This window comes from Balaenoptera physalus, assembly GCF_965194825.1.
Source record: "Balaenoptera physalus genome assembly, chromosome: 15".
Classification (NCBI taxonomy): Eukaryota; Metazoa; Chordata; class Mammalia; order Artiodactyla; family Balaenopteridae; genus Balaenoptera; species Balaenoptera physalus.
In genome coordinates, this window is record NC_138894.1 from 83172399 (window position 1) to 83198518 (window position 26120).

The window sequence follows — 26120 nt, forward strand, 5'->3', positions numbered from 1 at the left end:
AAGTGTGCATTATGTTCGATTATTTTTCCTAATATTAATCATTGATAATTGTGTATGTGTTAACCCCTGGGCATTTTAAGTTATTTTCATTGGGTTGGGTTATGTTTTTTTCTGAATTAACTGAATTTTTCTGACTTTCTCATGTCATTTATATATTGCTTCAAAGGAGGAGAACGAGATGGAAACATTTGGTGCAACGGTAACAAATTGTTAGCCCTTACATAGCTGGTTACAGGATAAAAATGAGTTTTGAGGTTATAGCTGACCAGGAATTTTAGAAGTATAAAAATGAAAAGTAGCCAGTGTACTTGTGTTTCTTAAATGGTTTCTTAAAAACCAGTGTTCCACTCTATTGAGAAATCAGCCTTAGTTTAATTTTAGTTCATATTTCTTTACTTTTGTGCTGTAGATTATCTTTGCTGTTCTTTGTATTTAATTTTATCAATTCTTTCCATGTTAGTGATACTTGAAAAAGAGATAAGCATGGTATGTTAAGCATTATTTCTTTTACTGTACATAAGCAGGGGTTTTGATACTTTCTGTTTTATTTGTTCACAGTTCGTGCTAGTTCTTTGTAATTCTATTGGCACACCTCTGGATCCCAAATACATTGATCTTGGTAAGGAAATGTTAATATTTACTCCCTCTTTAATAAAATCTTATTTGTAAACTAATTTTAAAATGTAACAATGGTATTATTAATTAGAACGGTATTCTCTAAAACAGGGATGAACATACTTCCTGGTTTGCCAGGTTCAGGTTCAGTACCAGTCTATGCCTGTTGTCATGGTAAAATTATTAGTAATGCCCCATTTCACTCTCAGAAGGATCCTGCTTAATACAATAACTTTTAAGTTTACTGTATCTAAAATTCACAATAATCTCACGACTGCTATACTGCCATCATTTGCTTTAAATGGGAAATATAATTGTATGAGAATTGGTATCCAATGTAATGATTAGTATGTAACATACTGAGGATTATAGAAAGAATTTTGCCATGAAATCACTTTTATTATTAATAAACTGCTTGTAAGTACCTCTCTTCCATAAAAAACACTTTAGCTGCTTGTTAAAGTGAGTTTGCCCTGTCCAGATTTTTGTGATGAAATTAGTCTATTAATAGGGACAACTTAAAAAAATTCCTGACTTTTTTGTTTTCAGAAGACATTTGTTTCTTTAGATTTACCCTTCCCTCTATCCAATAGCTATGAAAGTAACCATAAAAAATTCCAAATCTTATTCTTAGTATTTTGTCAAAAATTGTTACCAAATATTTTGTTGCCATTTCACTCTAACTTCCAAAATAATGGTTTTCTTTTAAAGTGTATGTTAGTTTATGGGATATGGTGTTAGAAAAAATAGTAGGTTTCAAAAATTAAAAACCCATTGAATTATTTTCTGTATCTGAGGACTAGTATTTTTTGTTTTTAGATTTCACATTCAGCCTTAACAATTAAATGTTAAAGTGTGCCTTCTAAGTATTTTGCTAAGGTCTTTGGGTGATACAAGCAAATGTGAAGAATACTTACTGGCCTCAAAGATTTTATACTCTATGTTTAGGGTCTTGGTAACTCACTTTTAAACACTGAAACTTTTCAACTTCTTGTCTTATGTTCACTGTTAGGTATGTTTATATGTTTCTCTCTCTATATTTATATATGTACATAAATGTTCGTGTTCTTTGTTAATGTTAATATTCCTTAGCTTAAAGTTATTATACTTATCACATGAATATCTTCCATTTATTAGAAATATAATAGTCTTAAATCTAAGGGATGAATTCTGTCAGTCTTCAGATTATATGCTTTTTCTTTTAATATCAAAAGTTTTAGCATAATATCATAATGATGATAGGGTTAGCCTCAAAGTAATTTTAATCACAGGCAGTCTGTGTTTTAATAAAGCCAGATGTGAATCCTTTACCCTCATAAAATGGCAAATGCTTGAGGGCATGATTATTTGTATTATTGAGTCTTGAAACTTTTTTTTTTGCGGTCTCACTGGCTGAAATTTTAACAAACAGTTCTTTCACTGGTCTGCAGTAAACTCAGCCAAAGATTCAACATTTTTGCTTCATACATATCCTGTAAAATTCCTTTTTTAAGTTTCTATGCCAGATTTTCACGAGGACTGGAGGCTAAAGCAAAAAAAGTGTATAACTGATATTGTTCTAGGGAACGTGATTTGTCATCTGCTCTTCCTGAAAATCTCTAGAGAAACTTTTGAAAAGAACATTATGTATTATTACAGAAGTTTAGTTTGTGAGGCTCTGTTGTACTGTACACGTAAGAGTTAGGTACCGTTTTTGGGGCCTCTTCCTTTGAGCCCTCAGTATACCTTTGGTGTGCTTCTATCCAAAGTACTTACTCTGCACTGTGATTATTGATTTTCTTATCTACCTTCCCTCCAAGATTTTGAGCTTCTTAAAGATCTAACTATGGTTATTCATTTCTATATCCCCACTGCCTAACGCTGTGCTTGCCCCATAACAAATGTTTATTGAATGTATGAAAATATTTAAAATAAAATCTATTTATTTAGCAAACCATCCATGAGTATATACTGTTTCAGGTAATGTACTGGGTACTGGGAGTGATAAGAAATTAACTCTGACATTTCCTGTAGAATGTCTAAACAGATAATTAAAATATAGTTAGTCTATTGAACAATGACAATTGCTCCCCTGCCGTGTGCTAGGTTTTGTGCTAGGTGCTAGATAAGTAGATATGGGTGCATAAGGATGTCAGGGACATTTTTTCTACTTAGAGAAGGTTTCATTTGAGCTGAGTTCTGAAGGATAAGTATTTCTTCAGGTAACATTTTAAGGAGAGGAAACAGCATTTGCAGAAGAATGAAGACATGAAAATTCCTGAAAAGTACCAGGTGCCTGTGCTGCAGCCATTTTGTGGGGAGCATGTAGGCTCTTTCTAATGGTGGCCGGTAGCATTTGCACTAAGTCTTCTATATAGGCCAGAGAGAGGTGATTTGATGAAAACAGTTCAGTGCAATTTCAGTTTACCAGCTCTTTAAAGGGCTGAGAAATAGGTAGAAAAGTGGGGGAACATTACAGATGTAGACATTTATTTCAGGCCTCAGCATTAAAATATTACAAGCAGGTTTTACTTATATGTGAATTCCTAGATTGTCTTAAATTATTTTACATCCTTGCTTAGCTAGTAACTATTACCTATTAGTGTTACAAGTTTCAATTAATGGAAGCATAATTACTTTCTTTACAATTTTTTCCCAATGATCTTTCTAGATATTTCAAATTTTTTCTTTCTGGATACTGAATAGTTGAGAAGGACATGGACTGCTTTTTTCCTGGTTGTGCTTTTTTCCTAAAATATTCAGTCTGTTAAAATTTGGTCTTTTAACTTTTTCCTAGAGGCTTAGTTCTAGCAAACTAAGAACTAAACCACCTGGATGGGTTAGATAATAAATAATGATCTAGCATAATTTATGTAGATAGGATTATCTACCCATATGAATTTGCCAAAATTACTGCCATGCTGATTCAGAACATGTTTCATATATATTGTATTTGTTTTTTGTATTGACTAGTGAATTTATATATCATTTTATTATAAAAAGCAAAAAATAATAGCAACCACACCTAACAGTTATTAACCCTTTTTTTTAAAATTTTTTTTAAGTTTTTAAATTTTGGCTGCGTTGGGTCTTCGTTGCTGTGCGCGGGCTTTCTCTGGTTGTGGCGAGCGGGGGCTACTCTTCGTTGTGGTGCGCGGGCTTCTCATTGCAGTGGCTTCTCTTGTTGCGGAGCACGGGCTCTAGGCGCACGGGCTTCAGTAGTCGTGGCTCGTGGGCTCTAGAGCGCAGGCTCAGTACTTGTGGCGCACGGGCTTAGTTGCTCCGCGGCATGTGGGATCTTCCCAGGCCAGGGCTTGAACCCATGCCCCGCGCATGGGCGGATTCTTAACCACTGCACCACCAGGGAAGCCCTATTAACCCTTAATGAGAAGCAGTCTGCCATAGTGGTTAAGAGCACAGATTCTGGAACCAGATTGACTGTGTTTGTGTCCCAGCTTCTACCGCTTTCTAGCTGTGCAACTTCAGTGAGTTATTTAACCATTCCGTCCTTCAGTTTCTTCATCTGCTAAATGGGGGTAATAATAGTGCCTGCCTTATAGGGTAGGTGTGAGTTATGTATGTAGTACATTAATTATATATTAATATAATTATATATCATAACTATATAATTATATAAAAATGCCTGACATATAATTTAAAAAATTCAATAAATATTGGCACTTAAAATTATTATTATTAAGCATTTATTCTGTGCCAGGCACTGTACTATGGTTTATATTTGTTATCTCTCTTAATCCTTAAAGTAGCTCTAAGGTTGGTAATATTATTCTTATCTTCAATTTACAGTAAGCAAACAGAGCTTCAGAGAGAATAACTAATTTATCTAAGTCCACAGAGTTAGCAAGTGCCTGTGATATAAATCCAAGAAGTCTGACTTGCTATGAACCACTAACTTTTTAATTTTGAATTAATTAGGCTGTTAATAAACTTGTGATTATTTAGGATGTATCAAAAAAAAAAGGAAACAAGAGTATAATTTATAATTGTAGCTAAACATTGGTTAGAAAAATGCTTTTATATGCTTAGGAAAAACTATTTTATTAGAAAGCAGTTAAGGTTTGTGAACTTACTTCACATCACACTAAAGGCATAATAGTTACCAGCATCAGAGTACCTATGGTAGAATTTACTGAATATTTAGCAAATGTCTTATGATTTAGTGCAGATGGGATCAGCAAAAGCTCAGCAAAGCCTAGTCCTGGCCTGCTCATTCGTCCCACTCAGGGCTCCCCCTGAATCGGGCTCTGCCACCATTCTCAGGACTGCCTTCCTACCAGCTGTTCCCTACAGGAAGGCTTCTCACTCCCTCTAGAGTTTGGCAGTGGTACACATTTTGAATAGAGAAATCTTGACAACTGTAATTAAAAAAAACTTTTTAATATGATTCAACTCTACTGAGTTATTTATTTAGCATATAAAAATTATTGCGTTTGAATCTCGACTTGTTAATCTGTTCAGTTAACACTATACCATCAGTCTAGTTTCTAATTCTTTGTTTAGTTCCTAAGTCTCTTACTGCCCTAAATGTCCTTTGTTTGGACTGTGGCAAGAACTCCATAAATGGTAGCTGTTATTAACACTGTTCCTTTATTCTGACTGTATTAATGATTACTTTGTACAGTAGTTTTGAATAGAACAATATGTTTTGTACCATTTTAATTGTGAATTTAGAAATTAGCTACTAAAATGATCTTTTGTGAAACTGTTTTTTGTTTTTCTATATTTTTGTGAATGTGTGTGTTTAATTTTATATTGTTTATTTTGTTTGTGACCTTGGGCAAGTTATTTTACATCTTTAGTCCTCTGTTTCTTTATCTGTAAGATGGATTTGATGAGACTACTTCATCAAAGGGTACACGGTAGGAATTTAATTAAATATTCTCTAAGAAATGGAACAGATGAAAAAAATGTTTAAGAGACTATATTCCTAAATTAGAAGGAACTTTGGAGAATTTCATTTTCTAAATTAATGAGGAAATATAAGACATATGAGATCAGAGGGAAGGATAAAGGCCTGAACCAAGCAGTAATGGTAGTGAATAAGAGAATAGACTGCCTTCCAACCAGCTGTTATAATTATAGAAATAATTTTATTTTATTTATCCATTTGGACATTTGGACATTTGGGCTGTTTCTAGTTTTTTGACTCTTATGAATGCTGTTATGAATATTTGTGTATGAGTTTTTGTGTAGACATATGTTTTCATTTCTCTTGGGTGTATACCTAGGAGTGGAATTGCTAGGGCATGTGGTAATTCTACTGATATATTTAACATTGTGAAGAACTACCGTGCTGTTTTTCAAAGTGGATGCACCACTTTACATTCCTACCATTTCTCCACATTTTTGCAAATACTCATTATTGTCTGACTTCTTGATTCTAGCCATGCTAGTAGGTGTGAAGTGTTATCTCATTGTGATTTTGATTTGCATTTGCCTGGTGGCTAATAATGTTGAGCATCTTTTCATTTGCTTAGTAGCCATTTGTATATCTTCATTGGAAAAATGTCTGTTCAGATGCTTTGCCCAATTTTAAATTGAGCTATTTGTCTTTTTATTATTGAGTTACAAGAGTTCTTTATACATTCTAGATGTAATTCCCTATCATGTATATGATTTTCAAATATTTTCCATTTGTGGATTGTATTTTCACTTTTTTGATGGTGTCGTTTGAAGCACAAATGTTTTTAATTTTGATGAAATCCAGTTTATCTACTTTTTCTTTTCTTGCTTGCGGTTTTGGTGTCATATTTAAGAAATCATTGCCTAACCCAATGTCACATAGATTTACACGTAAGTTTTCTTCTAAGAGTTCTATACTTATGTCTGATTCATTTTGAGTTGATATTTCTGTATGGTCCTCCAAACTTTTGACTCTTCTGAGTTCTCAGACTGTTTTTAGGGTATATTGTCTATAAAATGCGAGGTTGGACTCAGTGATCACTGAAGTCTTTTGCAGCACATTTTGTGATTCTGTCTAATTGTAACCTAATTGCCTTAATGTTCTTTTTAATAGTACCATTGTTTGTTACAATGACCAAAACCCATGTGATAGCAGCTTCAAAAGAAGCATTTTATACCTGGCAGTATCGTGTGGCAAAGAAGCTCACAGCATTGGAAATTAATCAGATCACCCGGTCTCGAAAAGAAGGGAGAGAAAGGTATATCTTTTGATGAACATTTTTTAGTAGCTCAACCATATCACATTTAAATCGGACGTAGCTATTTACAAATGTCATGCTTGAGAACTGGAAATTGTTTTGATTACTAGAAATAATTTTCCATTAATTTGAATATCTTTCAGATTTATGTGTTTAAATTTATCAAAATAAAAGAGAGGTAGCATGATGTAACAAAAGAAAAGCCTTTAGAGTTAAAAGACTGGAAACCTATGTTTTTATAAGGGATGGCTATTCTCGCTTATCTACTCTCGCCTTATTAGAGTTATACTGCTACACTGACATATGATTGTCTAACCAAAACTTCATTCCTATGGGTTAGAGGTAGAGGTCTTTCCAGGATGGTGGGGTGATTCTAGTATCATAATCATCACAGGAGAGGCAGGTCCTTAGACACAGATATGGAGGAGGTCTCTAGGTGGGGAGAATTGGTCGCTTGCCTTCTTTCCCTTGCCCTGGATTCCAGGGGTTTTGGGGTTGGAACTATTTCTGATAACTGGGGGTAAATATGACTCTACCACGTGGAGAAATTAGGATCCAGGATGGAGGGATTCTTTATAATAAGTATAGCAGTGCATTTACTGTGTTTCGTAAGTTATATTGTCTCTGTTAGTGATAGTCCATGTTTACTGCCCTTTTGTTGTTATCCTAAGCCTTTAAGCAAAGCATTTGGTTGAGTAACTTTAACCTAATGATTGTTAATGAGGGCACAGGCCTGTGTTGTTGTTGGTGGGCAGCGGGGAGTCATGTCAGAAATCTCAGGTTGCTTTTTTCAAATCATTTTCCTTCACACATACTTGAGATCTTAAGGCAATCTTCCCTTCCCTTTAAGACTCACTCGTGTACTAAGGTAGGTGATATAACCCCAGTAAAAGTATTTTGGATACGTGAATTCATGTGGAAGCAGGGAAAAAAAGAAGCGGAAAAATACTATATCTTGTATTCTCTGTGGTTCTGAAAGACCCAGTGGGAAGAACCTTTGGCCTCTTTGTGGACAGCATGTGTCAGTGGTAGCACTGGTAACGAGAGACCTGCGGTCTGTGGGGAGAAGGTGGATCTTAGGACAAGGCTGGGGCAGAAAAGTCTAGCCTCTCCATGGAGTGACTGTGCTCCGTGAACCAGCTAAAGAGATTCTGGCTTCTGTTTAAATAAAGAAGGCATCATTTCCTTATATTTCTGTCTGGGGTATACTTACTAGTTTTAATGACTTTGGGCCAGTTCTCTCTGGACTTCAGTTTCGTCATCTGTAAAATACCGTTGATGATGTTGATAGGAACCAACACTGATGGAGTACTTCTTGTGTGCCAGACACTGGGAAGTCTAGTCAGTACTCGTATTATTCCTGTTTCACAGAGAGGAAACTGAGACACACAGCATAAATTATTTGCCAGAGGTTCCCAGCTGATAAGAGGAGATGGGACACAATGCCAGGTTTATCTGGCTCTGAGCCACTTTACTCAGACTGGCCTTTCTTGTAGTACCCTACTTGTTTTAAGAAAGGGATTTGGGTCAAATGATCTCTTGAGAGACCTCCTATTCTAACCTTTGACTTTTATTTTGTGATAACTAAGTAGAAATATTGACTGTATGTACTTAATAAAAATGTATTAGAAAGCAGAAACATGGTACCTCTAAATTAGTATATCTTTCTGTATTTAATACATTTCTTTAAAATTTATTTGACATTTGATCTCATTATATTGGTGAAAGTATAAATATGACTTCAATTTAACAATGATAAAATTTCATGATATTTTAAAGATGGAAAATGGCTTAATTTTCCTGTGATTATATTACAGCTGCAATGTCTTGAACTCCTTTTATGTATCAGGCTTTGTGCATGTGTGCTTTACAAACATCATTTTATTTATGCCTCTCAAAAATCCTGCAAAGGGGGAATTGTTCGCCTTCTTTTACAGATGAAGAAATTGAGGCTTAGAGAAGTTAAATAACTTGCCCAGGGCCTCATAGCTATTCAATGATGTGTCTTCTCTGTTCACCTCCATTCATTTTAATGTTTTCTTCAGCAGACATTATAGAGCGCCTGACAATGTGTGGCAGGCACTGGAGATGTAGTCTTTGCTTTTAGGAAAATCACCGTCTAGTGGGAGAGACAAGGAAACTGGCAGCAATACTGTGGTGTGCATAAGTGTTACAGTAAAGGTATCCGAGAGATGGTACACCAGAAGTGGTGCATCTTCATAACACAGTAGGCACAGGGGAGGGTTCTTTACTTCAGAGCAAGAATTCCATTAATTAGAGCTTCCCAAATACACTTAAGTTTTACCTTTATTAAGCATATCATTAGAAGGGAAATTATGGAGAAACAGCAGAGAAACTTGGTGCTTTAGAAGTTGTTCCTGACCGATGTTCATTGGGAGAGTAAGGGAAGATATCTCTTGGGGCTTACCGAAATTCATCGGAAATATATGATTCAGTGTCCAAATATATTTTTGGCATAGCTCTCAGGAACACGGCCCTTGCATAACTAGTAAACACATGGTAGGTAGTTTCTGCCTTTGTAAGATTGAGCTGTGTCAAGAACCCTTTAAAATAATCAGGACAGTAATATTAAATAACAGTATTCATCGGTGTCATCCAATCCTTTAATTGTTCTAGAGATCATGAAATAGCATAAACCTTACTTATACTATCATTGAAATTAAAATTTTTTTTTTTTCAGAATTTATCATGTTGATGATACTCCTTCTGGATCGGTGGATGGTGTGCTTGATTATAGTAAAGCCATTCAAGTAGGTGATTTTATTATTGCCAGCAAATGTTAATATCCATAGATTTGGAAATACTGTAATTTTATTTTGAGACCTGAAAAAAATTTGTTTCCAATGAATAGCATTTTATTCTAGTAATTCTTTTAAAAATTTCTATTCTAATTCAAATTTTTCTAGATCTGTTTCTTCTTCTTCTGATTTTGAAAAAAAGTTTATTTTGACATGATCATAGGCCCACAGAAAGTTGCAAAAATAGCACATAGAACCTCTTTACCCAGCTTCCCTCAGTGGTGACATCTTACGTAACTATAGTGTAATATCAAAATGAGGGAATTGACATTGGTAATGATGCTGTGAACTAGACTACGACCCAATTCCTATTCAGTTTTCACTAGTTTTTACATGTAGTTTTATGTAACTTCATCACCATAAAGGAATTGCCTCGTGCTACTTCTTCATTTTCACACCCACTCTCCACCCCCATCCTTGTCCTGTGGCAATCACTAATCTGTTTCCATCTCTATAGTTTTGTCACTCTGAGAATGTCTTACGAATGGAATCATATAGCATGTAATAGCATGTCACCTTTTGAGACTGGCTTAAAAAAATAATCCATCCAGGTTGTAGCAGTGTCATGCCATTTGCCCCCTTCTTTATTTTGGCACGCGCTGGTCCTTTTGCTGAATGTTCATCTTTTACAGCTAAGTTCAAGTTTTTGTCTCTCTTCCCATTTTGGTATAAGTTTATGCTCCTCCCTCTGTGCACTTATACCTCCTGTGTTTACCTCTACTCTGATCATACTGTACTGTCATTAGGTGTTGGGTCCACTGTCTTTCCCAGTAGACTTCTGAGTAATCCCCAAGGGCAAAGATTTTATCTGAGTATCTCCAGTGCTTAGTTCAATGTCTGGCATATAGTAGGTGCTCAGTAAGTAAATGTTGGTTAAGTTAATAAATATATAGTTACAGTATTCTTCTTAGTGAATTGTATACTACCTTGTACCAGATTAACCAGTCAATAAATATTTGTTAAAGAGTAATGCTGATTTATTTTAGGGCACAAGGGATCCAATTTGTGCCATAACTGCATCTGATAAGACATTGATTGTGGTAAGTTGTTGAAAGAAAAACTTATTCTATGAATAATAATCGTTTAACTTGTTAAAAATAGAATAAAGCAACATGTTTTGGATTTGAATATCATCTTGCGGGCATCTCAAGTTTTACTAGGTCGAACAAAAGAAATAAGAAAGTTTTAAAGATTGTGTCACAAATTGTTAATCATTTGCAAAAAATAACTTTGTGAAAGCGGTAGAATCGTGGCCAGCTGGGGAGAGTTTGAGGCTGGGTTGAATGAGCCCTATAAAGGTTGGCAGATGTGGAGCAGATGGATGGTGGTAGTAGGTCTTGGAAAGTTTCCTCCTCTGTGTGGCCTGCTTTTTCATATTGGAGAAAGTGCTTTGGCTCAGCTGCTTCCATAAGAATTGGAATGAAGAGGTAGTGTGCTTGGTAGCCAGTAAAATAAAGAAGCCTGTGGCAAATTTTTGCTGAATTTTTCAAATAAAATCAATGTATCAATGTTGTTGTGCCTTTTCTTGAGCTCTGAAATTTGAAAATATTAATTTTAGAAATAAATGTTTAATATAGTAATGCTGGTAGAGTCATTAAATTCGAATTATGTAAATAGATCCTTGCGTGTGTATATTTCCAGTTCTAGTTACATTCTTTAGACATTAGCTAAGTTTATGGGGGAAAAAATCTTAAGAACATAGTATTCATTTTTCCTCAACAAATAAATTTGGTATATGTTTTAAGGCAGTTTGTCTTACAGTCAGGTCTGTGGAGTCTCTTGTTTTCTTTTTAGATTCTTTGCTACACAGCAGGTTTTTGGTTGTGTTAGTTGTGTTTCTGACATTTGCAGGAAAAATAAAAAAACGTGCAAGTCGGATCAGTCACAAAAATTGACTTAATTCCTAAATGAGAGTCTATCTGTAAGAAACACTCAAATAGTTTTAATACCAGCCAAAAATTTTAATGGAAAAGGTATCTTCTGCGTTTAAAACTTTCCACTGTTGAAATATAAACAGCTTTTAGAGCCATGCCTTTTTCAAACTTTTAAAGCCACAGGACCCACTTTTTCAAAAACAAAATCTTATTGTGTACTTCAATATAATCTTTTAAAGCCTGTACCTCCTTTTTGTACATTAAAAAATATCCGCCCTCCTCACCCCTCTCTTGCCCTCCCCAGCCTTTCTGATAGACCTCTCTGGAGAAGCATGCTGGGAGGGCAGAGCTGCTCCCATTAGAAAGGGGTTAGGGAATGATGGGCTGAGTGCAGCCTTCTGCCTTTTCCCCGTGGCTATGGCCGGAGGCACAGCAGGGTTTGAAAATCACAGCTCTCTCCTGTCTGTTGCTCTAACTGTTGATCTGTCAGCCTTAAGGCTTGCACAGAAACTTATATTCTGTTTTATTTTTAAGCACATTTAAACTAATACTCATTGTATCACTGCTTTCTGATCATCTCCCTTTGCCACAAACTGGTATCCCATAGATGGCTATAGGATAAAAACATAGACTTTCAGTAACAGTTGTTTCCTATGGTGATCTTATATTGATTTTTCACATATATGAAATTTAGTTCAATAAGTGCTTTATATTTTAGCCTTTAATGTACCCCGAATGTTAACCTAGACAAGTGTAAATAACCCTAGATACATCTTCCTTGTGATGTAAGACTTTGTGTATTATTAAAGAACTAGTTTTCTGACTTCTCTCTTGAATATTACATGAAAAAAAAATTAGATCACCTTCAGCCACTTTAAAAAGGTTTTAATTAAATTATGAGGTAAATATGTACTCAGAACATGATCAGTATCAGAACTGAGAATTCACTATGACACCATCACTTTGGTTTTGAAACAAATGCATGAACATATAGAGAGACCCGTAGTTGTAATTTAATATTATTACGGTAAATATGCTTTAGTAATCAAAAATATTTTCTGTAGAGTCGTGAATCTGGCACCATTCAGAGATACAGTCTTCCTAATGTTGGTTTGATTCAAAAATACTCCCTTAATTGTCGAGCCTACCAGTTGTCCTTGAATTGCAACTCCAGGTAAGTCTGAAAACTTTCCTCCTGAAAACTTAGAAGTCATCCATTGGGATTGTTGTATTTATGTAATAAGTGCAAAGACTTGTGTTTGTTTTAAACTTGTCTTACAGTTCAGTGTGGTTTTACTATAGTATATTTGTATTTAAATATTATATTTATTATACTGCGTCTAGATGTCTTTCTCTCATTGGGCAAAATATAGAAATTCTAGTGAAATTTTAAAAAAATTATTTGCATACCAGTTGCTTTCATCCCTTTGGATACTTTTTTCACAAGGAAGCAAAATGGAAAGCAGCCCATGTCTTCTATCAAATTTATAAATGTTAGTTAAAACCAGTTATTTATTTAAAGCCATTTCTACCTTATTCCTGGGTTCTGATGAACTTATTTTGAAGAATGGTGCTAAGTAATTATATTCATGAACGCAGATGGTACTTTTACAATTTTTTTCCCCTTCTCCACTTTCATTATTTGTAGTCGTCTTGCTATCATAGACATCTCAGGAGTTCTGACCTTCTTTGACTTGGATGCTCGGGTAACAGACAGCACAGGACAGCAAGTTATTGGCGAGTTGTTAAAATTGGAGCGAAAAGATGTCTGGGATATGAAGTGGGCCAAAGATAATCCTGATTTGTTTGCAATGATGGAGAAGACAAGAATGTATGTTTTCAGAAACTTGGATCCTGAGGTAAAAACAAGAAATGAGCATTAACAGTACATAAATAAAAAGCCAAATACCAAAACCTGGACATTTCCCCTTTGTTTCTTCAAGAAGTTTGTTGGTGTTGGCGGCATGAATTCTGAAAATAAATAGAAACATTTCTGTGGAATTTAAAAATATTTGGTCTTAAGTGGGATTAATATTTATCCTTTAAATATTCTCCACTTTCACTGAAAGGCACTTCCTAAGCATTTATCTATTCTTTTTAAAAGATGGAACCATGCTCACTAACTATATAGTCTTTATTTCTTTCCTTGACAAAGTTTAAAACAAATAAAGTAGTCTTATTTACCAAAATTGCTTAAAACAACCAGCCAAAAAAATGTGGTTTTGGAATTTCCTTGCCCTTTCATTCTCTTCTGCCTGTTCTGTGCTTATTCTGTGCTTACCTTTGTCTTCTGTATATTTACATGAACTTTGTCACCTAGTAATCCATGTTCTCTCTCATCCTGATAATCTTATGAACAGGCAGATATGGGCTGTGATTAATAATCTGCTCTCTCTGGGGTGTCAGAAAGCTGCTTTCTCACTGATTTTAAAGTTATATGTTTATTTTCCACTTGTGGCTCACATCAGCTAATTTTTAGGCTCAGAATTTTCCTGTCAGTCTGCTGTGTATCAACTGTTAGCTGTTGTGTTTGGGAATTCAAAATAATTTGAGTGGTAGCCTAATCAAAACATCATTAAGAAGATAAATCTTTTAAACAATTTTTGAATTATCAGTGGATTTTCAATTTGGAATTTTCAATGCTCCTGTTATACTCCACTAGTGGAAGTAATAAGCGATGACTTGATAAATGCTTTATGTCATTAACTGATGTTTGTTTGGACCTGTAGTTTCCTTCTTGGGAAGAAATTACATGCTGGGGCCCCTGAGCTACTGAAGATCTTCTGTAATAATTTATTTAGTGGTAAACTAAACACCTTTCATATCCTAGATTATTTTCACATTTCCCCGTTTGAGCCCTACTCAGGATCTTTGGGTTGGTCAATGACCTGATGTAAATTGTTCTCAAAGGCTTTGTTAAAGCTTTTAGGAGTCTTAAGGATCTTTGTAATTTTCAGGCCCTGAGTAATGGCTCAAAGGAAGGGTATTCAGGGCTGCTGCATCTGACGTATATAAGCATGGACTTCTTTCAAGTGTTCAAAGAAAATTTGACCCTTGGTACAAAACAAGTGTGGAAATTTGACAGGTAACCGTGGGATAAACTTGAGGATGGAAGTAAAATACTTTTTGAGTGTTAGGGTCCTTTTTCCATCCTTGGCCCTACTTGTATTAATTCCAAAATCACATGCCTGGAGAAGTGAGAGGGTTATGCCTGGCTGTTCATAATGTGTGTGTAGCACACATGGTCAGTCTAGCACCAGGGGAAGTCTTTGCCTGGTGGAAAGTGTTTCTTAAGTAGTTTTAAAAGAACAACCTTTTATTTATTTATTTTTGGAGTCTGTTGTCTGGCTTGGCAAGTCCTTCGATTTCTATTAGATTTAGAGGTAGGTGAATTTCTCATAACATTACCATTGACTGGATTTCTTTATAAACCATGGTGTGCTGTTCTTTTCATTCATGAGGACCCTGCCTGTGGTCCCTGTTTGGTTAGTTACTCTGCTAGTCACTCCTCTAGCATGTGAGGTCATACTCTTCAAAACTGAACTTACTAGAACTCCTTCAGGACGTAGTATTCTGTGTTATTATTCAGGAGATAAACTGTTGTTTGATGGTTAATACTGAATCCATTTTTATACGTTTGAGTATTATTATGAATTCTAGTTTCATACCTTTCCTTAAATCGTAGACCTTTCTTCAGTTATGTGTGAGAAAAGGGTGCCATTTGTGTGCAAAATTCTAATTCATTGATAAAGCATATTTTCCTTGAGAATTAGGAAATGAATATTTAATGTTGATATTCCCTGCTTGATCATTTTCAACCCCAGTGACCCTCTGAAGGTACTGATTCTTCGATTTCTTTGTTGACCCATTGATTTTTTAGTTTAGTTTAGATGTTGTTTAGTTTCCATGTGTTTGTTTTTTTTTTCCAGTTTTCTTACTATAATTGATTTCTAGTTTTATACTGTTGTGGTCAGAAAAGATGCTTGATATCTTTTCAGTCTTTTAAAATTTATTGAGATTTGTTTTATGGCCTGGCATGTGATCTATCCTGGAGAATGTTCCATGAGCACTTGAAAAGAATGTATATTCTGCTGTGTTTGTGTCCTGTAGATATCTATTAAGTCCATTTGATCTAATATGTCATTTAAGGCCACTGTTTTCTAATTTATTTTCTGTCTGGGTGATCTTTCCATTGATGTAAGTAGGGAATAAAGTTCCCTAATATTATTGTATTACTGTCAATTTCTCCCTTTATATCTGTTAATATTTGCTTTATATATTTAGGTGATCCTATGTTAGGTGCGTATATGTTTATGAATGTTATATCCTCTTCTTGGATTGACCCTTTTATCATTATATAATGCCCTTCCTTGTCTTTTGTTATAGACTTTGTTTTAAAGTCTATTTTGTCTGATATGAGTATTGCTACCCCAGCTTTCTTTTCATTTTTATGCATGTAATATCTTTTTCCATCCCTTCACTTTCAGTCTGTGTGTGTCTTTAGCTCTGAAGTGAGTCTCAGCATATAGATGGGTCTTGTTTTTTTTATCCATTCAGCCACACTATGTCTTTCGATTGGAGCATTTAGTCCATTTACAGTTAAAGTGATTATTGATAGATATGTACGGTACTTATTGCCATTTTGTTACTTGTTTTCTGGTTGTTTTTGTAGTTCTTCCCTGTTCTTTACTTCTTCTTTTAGTCTCTTTCCTTTTGGTCTGATGATCTTCTTTAGTGTTATATTTGGGTTCCTGTCTCTTTGTTTTTGTGTATCTGTTGTAGGTTTTTGGTTTGTGGCTGCCATGAAGTTCATATATATGACATTTCTATATCTATATCTATATTTATATGTCCATGTATCTATTTGTTTTAAACTGATAGTCATTTAAGTTCAATTGCACTTTGAAAGCTCTATATTTTTTCACCCCCCCCCCACGTTTTATGTTTTGGATATTTTACATATTTATGTATATCCCTTAACTGTTTATTGTAGTTATAGTTGATTTTACAATGTTTTGTTTTTTAACCTTCATACTAGCTTTTTAAAGTGATTGATCCACTGCCTATACTACATATTTGCCTTTACCAGTGAGATTTTTTTCCCTTCATATGTTTTCTTATTTCTTGGTGATTTTCACTATTCTGTCTTCCAGGTCGCTCATGCATACTTCTATATCATCTAATCTGTTGTTGATTCCTACTCCTGTAGTTTTCATTTCAGTTATTGCGTTCTTCAGTTCTGATTGGTTCTTTTTCATATTTTCTAATTCTTTGTTGAAGTTCTCACTGTCTTCCTCTATTCTTTTCCCATGTTCGGTGAGCACTCTTAAGGCCATTGTTTTGAACTCTTTTATCAGGTAAATTACTTATTTCTGTTTCATGAGGGTTTTTCCCTGGGATGTTATGTTGTTCTTTCATTTGGAACATATTCCTCTATCTTCTCATTTTGGTTTACTTTCTCTTTTTGTCTCTATGAAATTAGGTGAAACAGTTACCTATCCCATTCTTTAAGGTGTGTCCTTATGTGAGAACATTTGTATGCAGTCTGTGTGTGCCCAGTGGCTTTGGTGGGAGAGCTGCTTCTGAAGTGAGTGTAGGTCCGGACTTTTTCTAGGGTGTGCTGGGGCCGTTGCCTTGGAGGGATGGGCTGGAGCTGGGGAGGGGAGCAGGGGGCTAGAACTGGAACCCAGCATAGCTGGGGGCTTCTCCCGGGGCTTTCTGGGACTGCTGCCTTGGCAGAAGGTGGGACTGGAGCCGGAAGGGCTACAGCCAGGGCCCAGTGCATGTTGCGTCTTCTCCCGTGGTGCAGTGGTGGTTGCCACCTCTGTGGGGTGTGCTAGAGCTGCAGCCCAGTGCAGGCTGGGAGACTGTGCTGGTGTAGTCTTGGCAGGTGGGTCAGGGTTCCAGGCACTTTTCAGTCTGCTGCCTCTGCAAGCAAGACTGTGCTTGCACCCTTTAAGAGCAGAGTCTCAGTTTCTTACAGCCCTCTGGTAAGCCCCACTGGTTTTAAAAATCAGCCAAGGGAGCTTGTCTTCCCAGTGCTGGACCCGAGGGCTGGGGTGCTCAGTGTGGGGTGTGAACCCCTTGCTTCTTAGGGAAGATCCCCGTGCTTGTGATAAGCCCTTCTGTCTCTAGGTTGCCTGCTAAGGGTGTGGGTCTCGGCTAGATCACTTCCCCTCCCCACCCACCAGACTCGGTGTGTTTTTTCTTTCTACAGCCTTGGTTGTAGAAGAGCCATTCTGCTAGTCTTCAAGTCATCCTCACAGAGAGCTGTTCTGTATGTAGGTGTAGTTTTGGTGTGTTTGTGGAAGGAATTGAGCTCAGGGTCTCCCTGTGCCATCTTGGTGCTGCCCGATCTCTCTCCTTATCCTTCTATTTCTCCTTTTCTCTTTGTTTTTGGTATTATTTTTTATCCACAGATCATCTTTTATGACTTTATCTTTTGACCCTCTTGCTTTGTTAAATTATCTAGCTAAAAATAAAAAATTTTCTAGTGATTAACCTTTTTATAAGGGTACACTTAGTTTACATGTAGTACCAAAATAAAGTATATGAAAGGCCCCTATAATTTATAAGAAATATTTCGTTACATGTGCTTTTTTTGTGAATTAAATTTTATTCTGATTTTTTCTGTTCATAAAAGCATACTGTTTGCCTATAGGTAATATAATTTTTTTGAGGAAATTTAGGGATTTTATAAAATTTTCTCATATAATTTTAGTCAATTTCTACTTTTTAAAGAAAATATACATTTAAAAACCCAATAAACACATATAATGTGCCTACAAGAGCCTCATTATTAAACTTAGACATATTAAGTGCAAACTAAATATGATTCAATATTTACTTCTTATTTTCATCTTTTTAGTGTCTTCCCATGATAATAATTATTGTAGTTTCTATTATATATGAAGCACTAACTTTCAGAGTTATAAATTTGATGTGTTATTTCATTTGGATTTAGGTTAGTTTCTATTTCACTATGACATCACACACATATTTTAAAAAATTGCATTCTGGAGTTATGTTCATTATCAGACAACGTTATCCTATTCTTTTTACAGTGTTCTTGGAGGTATTAAGTATATTGGGAGTGTATTTCTTTTACTAGGGATTTAGAACAGCTACTTTACATTATAATATGCATTTACCATACTTTATTTCTACAAGCCTGTATAACACTAGGACAAGAAACAGACATATAGCAGGCTCATGTATTTCCATGTTGGCAAATTAAATCTTCTTACGTAGGAAATGAATCTATCAAGGATGCCCTCCGGCTAATGTTACAGAGGACATACTTTTCTGTATGGTATGGGACTTTGATATATGTGCTTGGATACAAATATAGTGTTTGTCAATTTCATTAAGAAATAAATTTAATGTTGCATGGAATGAATAAGAATTATCAAACTGTATAAACCATTTTTGGATTAATTCAGAAAATTTGAACTGATACTGGATCCTATTAGGGAATTAATACTGATTATGTTAAGGTGTGATAATAGTAATGTCGCCATGTAAGAGAACATCCTTATGTTTTAGAGATATGAAATAGTTAGGGGTGAAATGTCATGTCTAAATTTACTTTACTTTAAAATATCTTAGCCAAAAAATTGACTGAAGCATATTTCTAAAATGTTAATAATTATTTAGATGATGTGTATATGGGTGTTAATGACATTCTCTCTCCTTTTTTGTTGTTTTGAAAATTTTGATAATAAAAGTTAAAATCATGATATGGTAAAGAAGGAAAATTTTGTACAGTTAAACATAACATTTGTTTTTGTCTTTAAAGGAACCCATTCAGACTTCTGGATATATTTGTAATTTTGAGGATTTAGAAATTAAATCTGTTCTTTTGGATGAGATATTAAAGGTAATTCTTATTAAAAAACAATTATATTTCTGTTGCTGGCTTGACTGGGATTCATTTTTGTACCAGGCAGTGTAGTGTCCCGGTTAGGAGTATGCACTGAGGAGTTCCAGCCCTGCTTTGTCACTTATACAACCTTTAGACAGGTTCCTTCATCTTTTAAAGTTTCATTTTTCCTTTCCTGTTTATGAGCCTGTTTTTACCTCTATAAAATGTGGATAGTAATAGTACCTATCTTACAGGATTGTTATTTTATAAGATAATGAGTGGAAAACAGCACAGTGCTACGACCAGGAACTCATAAATGGTAGTTAGTTGTTTTCATTATTTTTATATTAATAACAGAGATACTGAAGAAATATTTGATAATTTTCTTTAGTCTTTTTCTTGTTCTAGGATATTTGAGTAACTTTTTTATTTGGAGGTCCACTGTTCTCCTATTTTATTTTTCAGGTTTTATAAAATAATCTATTTCTAATTCCAGATAAGGAATTCCAGATAATTTTTGAATCCCTACTTCGGCCTTCATTGAACGTTCTTTGAAAATCTTTTACTCTAAGAATGTATTGAAAGTTTACCTTCCTTTTATCCAAAATATTTATTTTTCTATGTACTACATATGTTTTTTGGAATTGGAATAGTGGATTTTAAATTTCCAGAAGTTAGTTGCATTTTGTAACATGTTTTCATATTTTGGTTTGACATGTAAATTGCAGCTCTGTTATTGGGAACCAGTTGTTTTCTGTGTCATGACCACCCTGCCGCAGCAGGAATGGCCCCCACCCAAAATTTGGTTTGCATGTAAAGAGTGATGACACCACAGATACACCAAAAGGTTGTAAAAAGGTCTTACAAACTTAATGAGTTTTTAAGGGAGAAAGGATAGGCTTCCCAAGCTTCTCCAAAATTGGTTTGAGAGCAGGGAAAGGAGACTGGCTTGCGTTTTTTGGGTAGTTAGAGGGTGGGCCTAGGGTGAGGGTTCCCATGGGTAGGTAGAGATATGTGTGGTTTGAAACTCCTGCGTCACCAAAGGATGGAACACTTATGCTTTCTTATCAGCTTGTCCAGATGTGAGGCAGAAGGGGAAGGGGGAAGGGTGAGGCTTAAAAGCTATCAGCAGTCAAAGTCAAAAAGGAAGGTCTGAAGTTCTGTTACAATCTAGGTCTCTTAATGATTAACGTTAGATAAACATCAGGACATTATTCCCTATAGCTGTAACCAGTATGTGGAAAGATAGATTTGATAGATGAGATAAATAAACAGAAGTAATTTTATAAAAATGGCATCACTGTACAATCTACTTGCTTAGTGTTTAATTTTAATTCAATAATGTGGCAGTGAATCTGAAGGAATTGTAGAACATTAATTTTTTTCACCACAAATGACACAGTTTTTCTGGGTTAAGAAAAAAACTGAAAAACTAAGAGGTTATTGCTTTTAAACTACATGTTAATTTTTAATAGTATTGATTGTCCACTCTAAAAGATGGTGTTTTTACATTTTCTTCCTCTTTCTCTCCTCTTTTTGTTAGGCACATTGTTATTTTTATGTTGTCAAGATTTAGAACATTTACATTTTGTTTTGTAACCCTAATTTTCCACATATGTAGTCTTATATTTAAATGAAAGCTATTACCAGTCTTTTTCTACATTTTCTCTGTACATGAGTTCTTAATTTTGATTAATCTTTTAGTTGGCTGGATTTCATCATTATAATTTTTTTCAAGAAAGGCTCATAGTTGCTGATTGCCTTAAATTCTGGAATGCTTAAAAATGCCTGTGATGTGTTGCTCTGATGATTATATTGACTTTTATGAAGAATTTTTTAAAACACATATTTAAACTGGTTAGATGTACTTTAAAATTCTTGATACACATTTTATGCATGTCTAATACTAGGATAAAGAATAACTACAGTACTGTTGCCCGGTTTACTGGCAGGCATTGTTAACCTGTGAGGGAGACCCAGGTTCTCTGTGACAATTTTGTTATCTGTCTGCTTACTACATGCAAAGCCATAGAGAAAAGAATATTGTCATACCTTAGTTCCCTCTGAGGTCTTGTTGACCCAGGAAATATTTAGCTGAACTGTGGATTCCTTCAAGCATACAGTTTTAAGAAACAAGATGAGTGTTGTACACCTAAAACTAATACAATGTCACATGCCAATTATATTTCAATAAAATAGGAAAAAGAAATAACATGAGAAATTTCTTGGAGGACTAGAGGAGAAGGAGTGTAGAAGGAAAAGGACGGGAATTAACGTTCACTAAAGTTCCTTTGTATGAGATGTTTGTTTGTGATTACAGCTGTACCTGGTAGATATTACACAGACCTCATTTTTAGGTGAGGAAGGCTCTTAGTGGCTGAAAATGATTTACCCACAAAGTTCATCTGTTCATTGACTCAGCAAATATTTATTGAGAGCCAGTAAGACAGTTCCTAGCTTCAAGTAGAGGAGTTGGGGAGATAGACAAGAACTTCAGCAACTGGAAGAGGGGCAGGGGTGCTGTGGTTCAGTCGGTAGGTGTACCTCTTCAAAGGTCTGAAGCAAGAGAGCATTGGGTCAGTTCTGAGACTGTGAATAATGTGAATAACACGGCTAGGCATTGTGCTCAGTGTTTGATATGTGTTATCTCACTTAATCCTCCCAATGCTAGGAAGTAGGTTTGATTACTATTCCATTTCTTCAGAGGAAGAATCTGAGGCTTGGAGAAATAAGCTGATTTGCCAGTGATACCCGATTAGCAGTAGGCAAAGGCATGATTTGACTCCAAGCTGTCTGGCTTCAAAGCTGGTGTGTGTAACTGTAGTGCTGGCAGAAATGAGGCCGGGGAGAGGTAATGGGGTAGGGGGCCCAGGTCATAAGTGACCTCATATGCCTTGCTGTGGAGTTTGGACTTGATCCTGGAGTCGGTGGCGGAGTAAGGCAGGAGAATGATATGATTAGGTTTATATCTGGGGAAGATGGCCCTGGCTTCCTGGGTGGGTAGGGAGTGGAGTAGGGCAGGTTCTAGAAAGAGCTGCCACATAACCGGCAAGGGATGGAATTAGGATTTGAGCTAAGGACTGTTTGAGTCCAAACCTCATGCTCTTTCCATCCTACTTTGTACAGTAGTTCCCTAAGAACTTTTCAGTTTCTAGATACAGGGGTTCAGTTGCAGGGTGGGGAAGGGGTGTGTGTGGCTCAGTTAACCTTTTCAGAGAACTCTGGTCCCTGGGAGCCATTACTCTTTTACACATGGGGGCTCTAATTTTCTTGTATGCTTCACTTTTTCATTACTTAGAAATATGTAGAATATCGGTGAGTTCATTATAACTGTTTGTTTTCTTTCTCTGGCTGTTAGCTAGTTCTTTCCTGCAAGACTGGCCTTTAAATTTTTTTTTTCTTTGTCAGGCTGCTAAATTATAAAAGGAAAGTAGTGATGAAAACCAGCCCTTTTTCTTTTCTTTAAAAAAAATTTGTCTGCTGCCCAACAGCATGTGGGCAGCACTTAAATTCTATTTAGCATTTTACTGTACTTGCTGTGTCATATTTCTGTCCATCTCTCCATCTGCCCATTAATCAGTCCTGTTTTTTAATATATTTCAGAGTTAGTACATATATACTTTAGCATGCATATCATTAAAGTTCACTAATTCAAGTTCAGTATTTGCTTATAGTTTTCTTTCACTTGGAATAAAATTTGCATGCAATGAAATGCACAGATCTTAAGTGTACCAGCCAGTGAGTTATGACAGATGCATACAGTTGTGCAATTCAAACCCTTGTCAAGATACAGAACATTACTATCATGCTAGAAAGTTCCCTCATGCCTCTTCCCAGTAAATTTGTCCATACCCACCCTCAGAGCAACTCCTGTTTGTAATTTTTTTTTTCAATAATAGAAAAAAAGAGTAGATTAAGGAGTGAGGGGTAGAGGTCCTGCACATGGTGTTTTCTGCTCCAGTGGAGGCTGGCGGCACTTGGGACAGGAAGAGAGTAGCTCCTGGAAAAAGACATTTTGAGCCGAGGGAAACAAGGCTGCATAATTGTAAGGGACCCGTTTGACGACTGTCCCCTTTTCCCCTGATTGCCTCAGGAGGGACTTCACTTGTGGACTGTGGGTGTTTTCCAGATAATTCAAAAGACCCACACATGGCCATTTCTTTTTTTTCCCAGTTTTGCTCATAATATGATGCAGTTGTTTATTTGTTTGCTGTTTTTACTGTAAAAAAGAAATACATACTCTAAAGGCAACTATTTGAATTTCTTTCTTTTCATCTTTACTTTCAGAATCCAGAATATCCAAACAAGGATTATATCATTAACTTTGAGATTCGGTCCCTGAGAGATAGCCGAGCACTGATTGAGAAGGTTGGAATTGAGGATGCATCTCAGTTCATAGAGGATAATCCACACCCCCGACTCTGGTATTTAAAAATAAATAAATAAAACCTGTCAAATTTTCAGGTGTAAAATCTCAGCTCTGTCGTCCCCTGCTCTCATACTAGGCTCCTGATGGGAATAGGCTTCTGTTCTTATTCTTCTTTTTAAAATATAGAAATTTATTTTAGATTCGGAAGTATTCAACATAAGCATAATATTATATGAAACGTATAAATGTGTTAAAATAATCACTTTCCACCATGTTTCACTAGAAACAATAGGTGTAATAATTGAATTCTGATTCAAGACTTGTTTATCCGTAATTCGCCATCGGCTTTTCTGTTTCTCTTTTTAATAAAGGCGCCTACTGGCTGAAGCAGGTCTTCAGAAACTGGATTTGCACACTGCAGAGCAAGCGTTTGTGCGCTGCAAAGATTACCAAGGCATTAAGTTTGTGAAGCGCCTGGGTAACCTGCAGAGTGAGTCCATGAAGCAGGCGGAAGTGGCTGCCTACTTTGGCAGGTTCGAAGAGGCTGAAAGGATGTATCTCGATATGGACAGAAGGTAAGTGATAAAGGTGCAGGCATCCGGACTACTTCCAGAATTTGCGATTTTTTTTTGTTTGTTTGTTTTCACAAACGAGGATTGTAAAATAGACTAAATGTATCATACCATCTCTTTCAGAAAATAATTTCAGTTTGGATTACAACCTAGATAGTCTACATGGCCTTCATTAATTTATGCTTTGTAATTTGGGGGCAGCTTTTTCTTCTCTGTTTTTATGTAATATTAATGACTGGCCATGGGAGACTTTTTTCACTTGGTAGGAAAAAAATTCGTATGACTGCAGAGACTGGAGGCTTTATCATTTATTACACCACTCATTATTTATTTATTTTTTTTAAATTTTATTTATTTATTCATTTATTTATGGCTGTGTTGGGTCTTCGCTTCTGCGCGAGGGCTTTCTCTAGTCGCGGCAAGCGGAGGGCCACTCTTCATCGTGGTGCGCGGGCCTCTTACTATCGCGGCCTCTCTTGTTGCGGAGCACAGGCTCCAGACGCGCAGGCTCAGTAATTGTGGCTCACGGGCCTAGTTGCTCCGCGGCATGTGGGATCTTCCCGGACCGGGGCTCGAACCCGTGTCCCCCGCGTTGGCAGGCGGATTCCCAACCACTGCGCCACCAGGGAAGCCCCCACACCACTCATTATTTGGGTTCTCTGTTTTGGTTTAGGCCATTATTTAATTTTCAGTTGTCAAGGAGCATGAAATAAAAATCAAAGCTATTTAGGGATTGAGTTTTATTCTTTATATTTCATTTTTATTTATATAAAATACTGTATGAACTTCATTTCAGCTGTGAACATTATATCTAATTTTTATTATTTGTACTTTCAGGAGGTTGCTAATACAACTCAAGCCCTGAAAAGAAATATAAAACCAAACATGTAAACATGAAATAAGTCTGATTATGTCTTAAGAAATTGATGAAAAGAAGTGATTATTATTTAAGTCATTATTTTGCCAAGTAAATTGAAAGTCTAGGAACATAAGAGGCAGGAAATGGTTTCCTTTTTCCTTTTGCAGGTTCTCTCCATTGCCTCTTACCTGGTCAGGCTAAATTTCTAAAATGTTTGGAGTTACCTTATCCGTCTCTTCGTTGTTGTGTACTCTCAGTACCCTAGAATTGGACCTAGCACATAGTAGGCGCTTGATAGATACTTGTTGAATGAGTGAATGAATGTCATTTTTTGTAGAGATCTGGCTATTGGCCTCCGGCTGAAGTTGGGAGATTGGTTTCGAGTACTCCAGCTCCTGAAAACTGGATCTGGTGATGCGGATGACAGTCTCCTTGAACAAGCCCACAATGCCATCGGAGACTACTTTGCTGATCGGCAAAAGTGGTAGGTAACCTATCTGGACCCCCTCATCAATTCATTTGGCACTTAAAATTGTAACTGCCTGAGTACTTCCCTATGAAATAATGCTAGGGAAATGAAGACCATCCTTCCAGATCCCAAAATTCACATAGCTCTGGATTCACACTGAGGAGCAAGAGATCCTTCAAGCTGTCAGGTAAGCTCTGTAAGACTTTGGAGTTTCAAAACCCAGAAGACTTATACCGTAGTTCCAGGTAGCTTTCTACTGTTTGAGGCCACAGTTTATATTTTCTTTTGTTACTGTCGATTATTTTCAGAAATCATTGACTTTTATTCTTAAGTTAATTTTGATCAGTATGCTTATTTATTTATGTCAGTGTTTGGAAATACAACTGTATATCAGATTAAAACATATTTCTTAAGAACATTCAAAGAATGTTGTAACTAAAATATGCTATGCAGTCTTTAGTTTTGTTTTTTTTTCAATTTATATGCTTCAAAGACATTCTGTAACTAAAGATGATTAG

General features: G+C 35.9%; 1 protein-coding gene across 6 annotated transcripts in view; it reads left to right on the plus strand.

The window, feature by feature from the left end:
* WDR35 (WD repeat domain 35) overlaps nucleotides 1–26120 on the plus strand; it is a 65156-nt gene that overhangs the window by 25805 nt on the left and 13231 nt on the right. For 5 of the 6 annotated variants that reach the window (XR_014254218.1, XM_082427434.1, XM_082427436.1 and 2 more), the window contains 10 exons: nucleotides 559–619; nucleotides 6632–6776; nucleotides 9478–9547; nucleotides 10582–10635; nucleotides 12534–12643; nucleotides 13118–13328; nucleotides 19268–19348; nucleotides 23621–23757; nucleotides 24074–24277; nucleotides 25471–25617. Coding sequence is in view for 5 of the 6 variants with exons in the window: in XM_082427434.1 (XP_082283560.1) it covers nucleotides 559–619; nucleotides 6632–6776; nucleotides 9478–9547; nucleotides 10582–10635; nucleotides 12534–12643; nucleotides 13118–13328; nucleotides 19268–19348; nucleotides 23621–23757; nucleotides 24074–24277; nucleotides 25471–25617 (1220 nt within the window). In the remaining variant the exon portion in view is untranslated. Of the gene's footprint in view, nucleotides 1–166; nucleotides 200–558; nucleotides 620–6631; nucleotides 6777–9477; nucleotides 9548–10581; nucleotides 10636–12533; nucleotides 12644–13117; nucleotides 13329–19267; nucleotides 19349–23620; nucleotides 23758–24073; nucleotides 24278–25470; nucleotides 25618–26120 lie in introns of all 6 variants that reach the window. The other variant, XM_082427438.1, reaches the window with a different exon arrangement.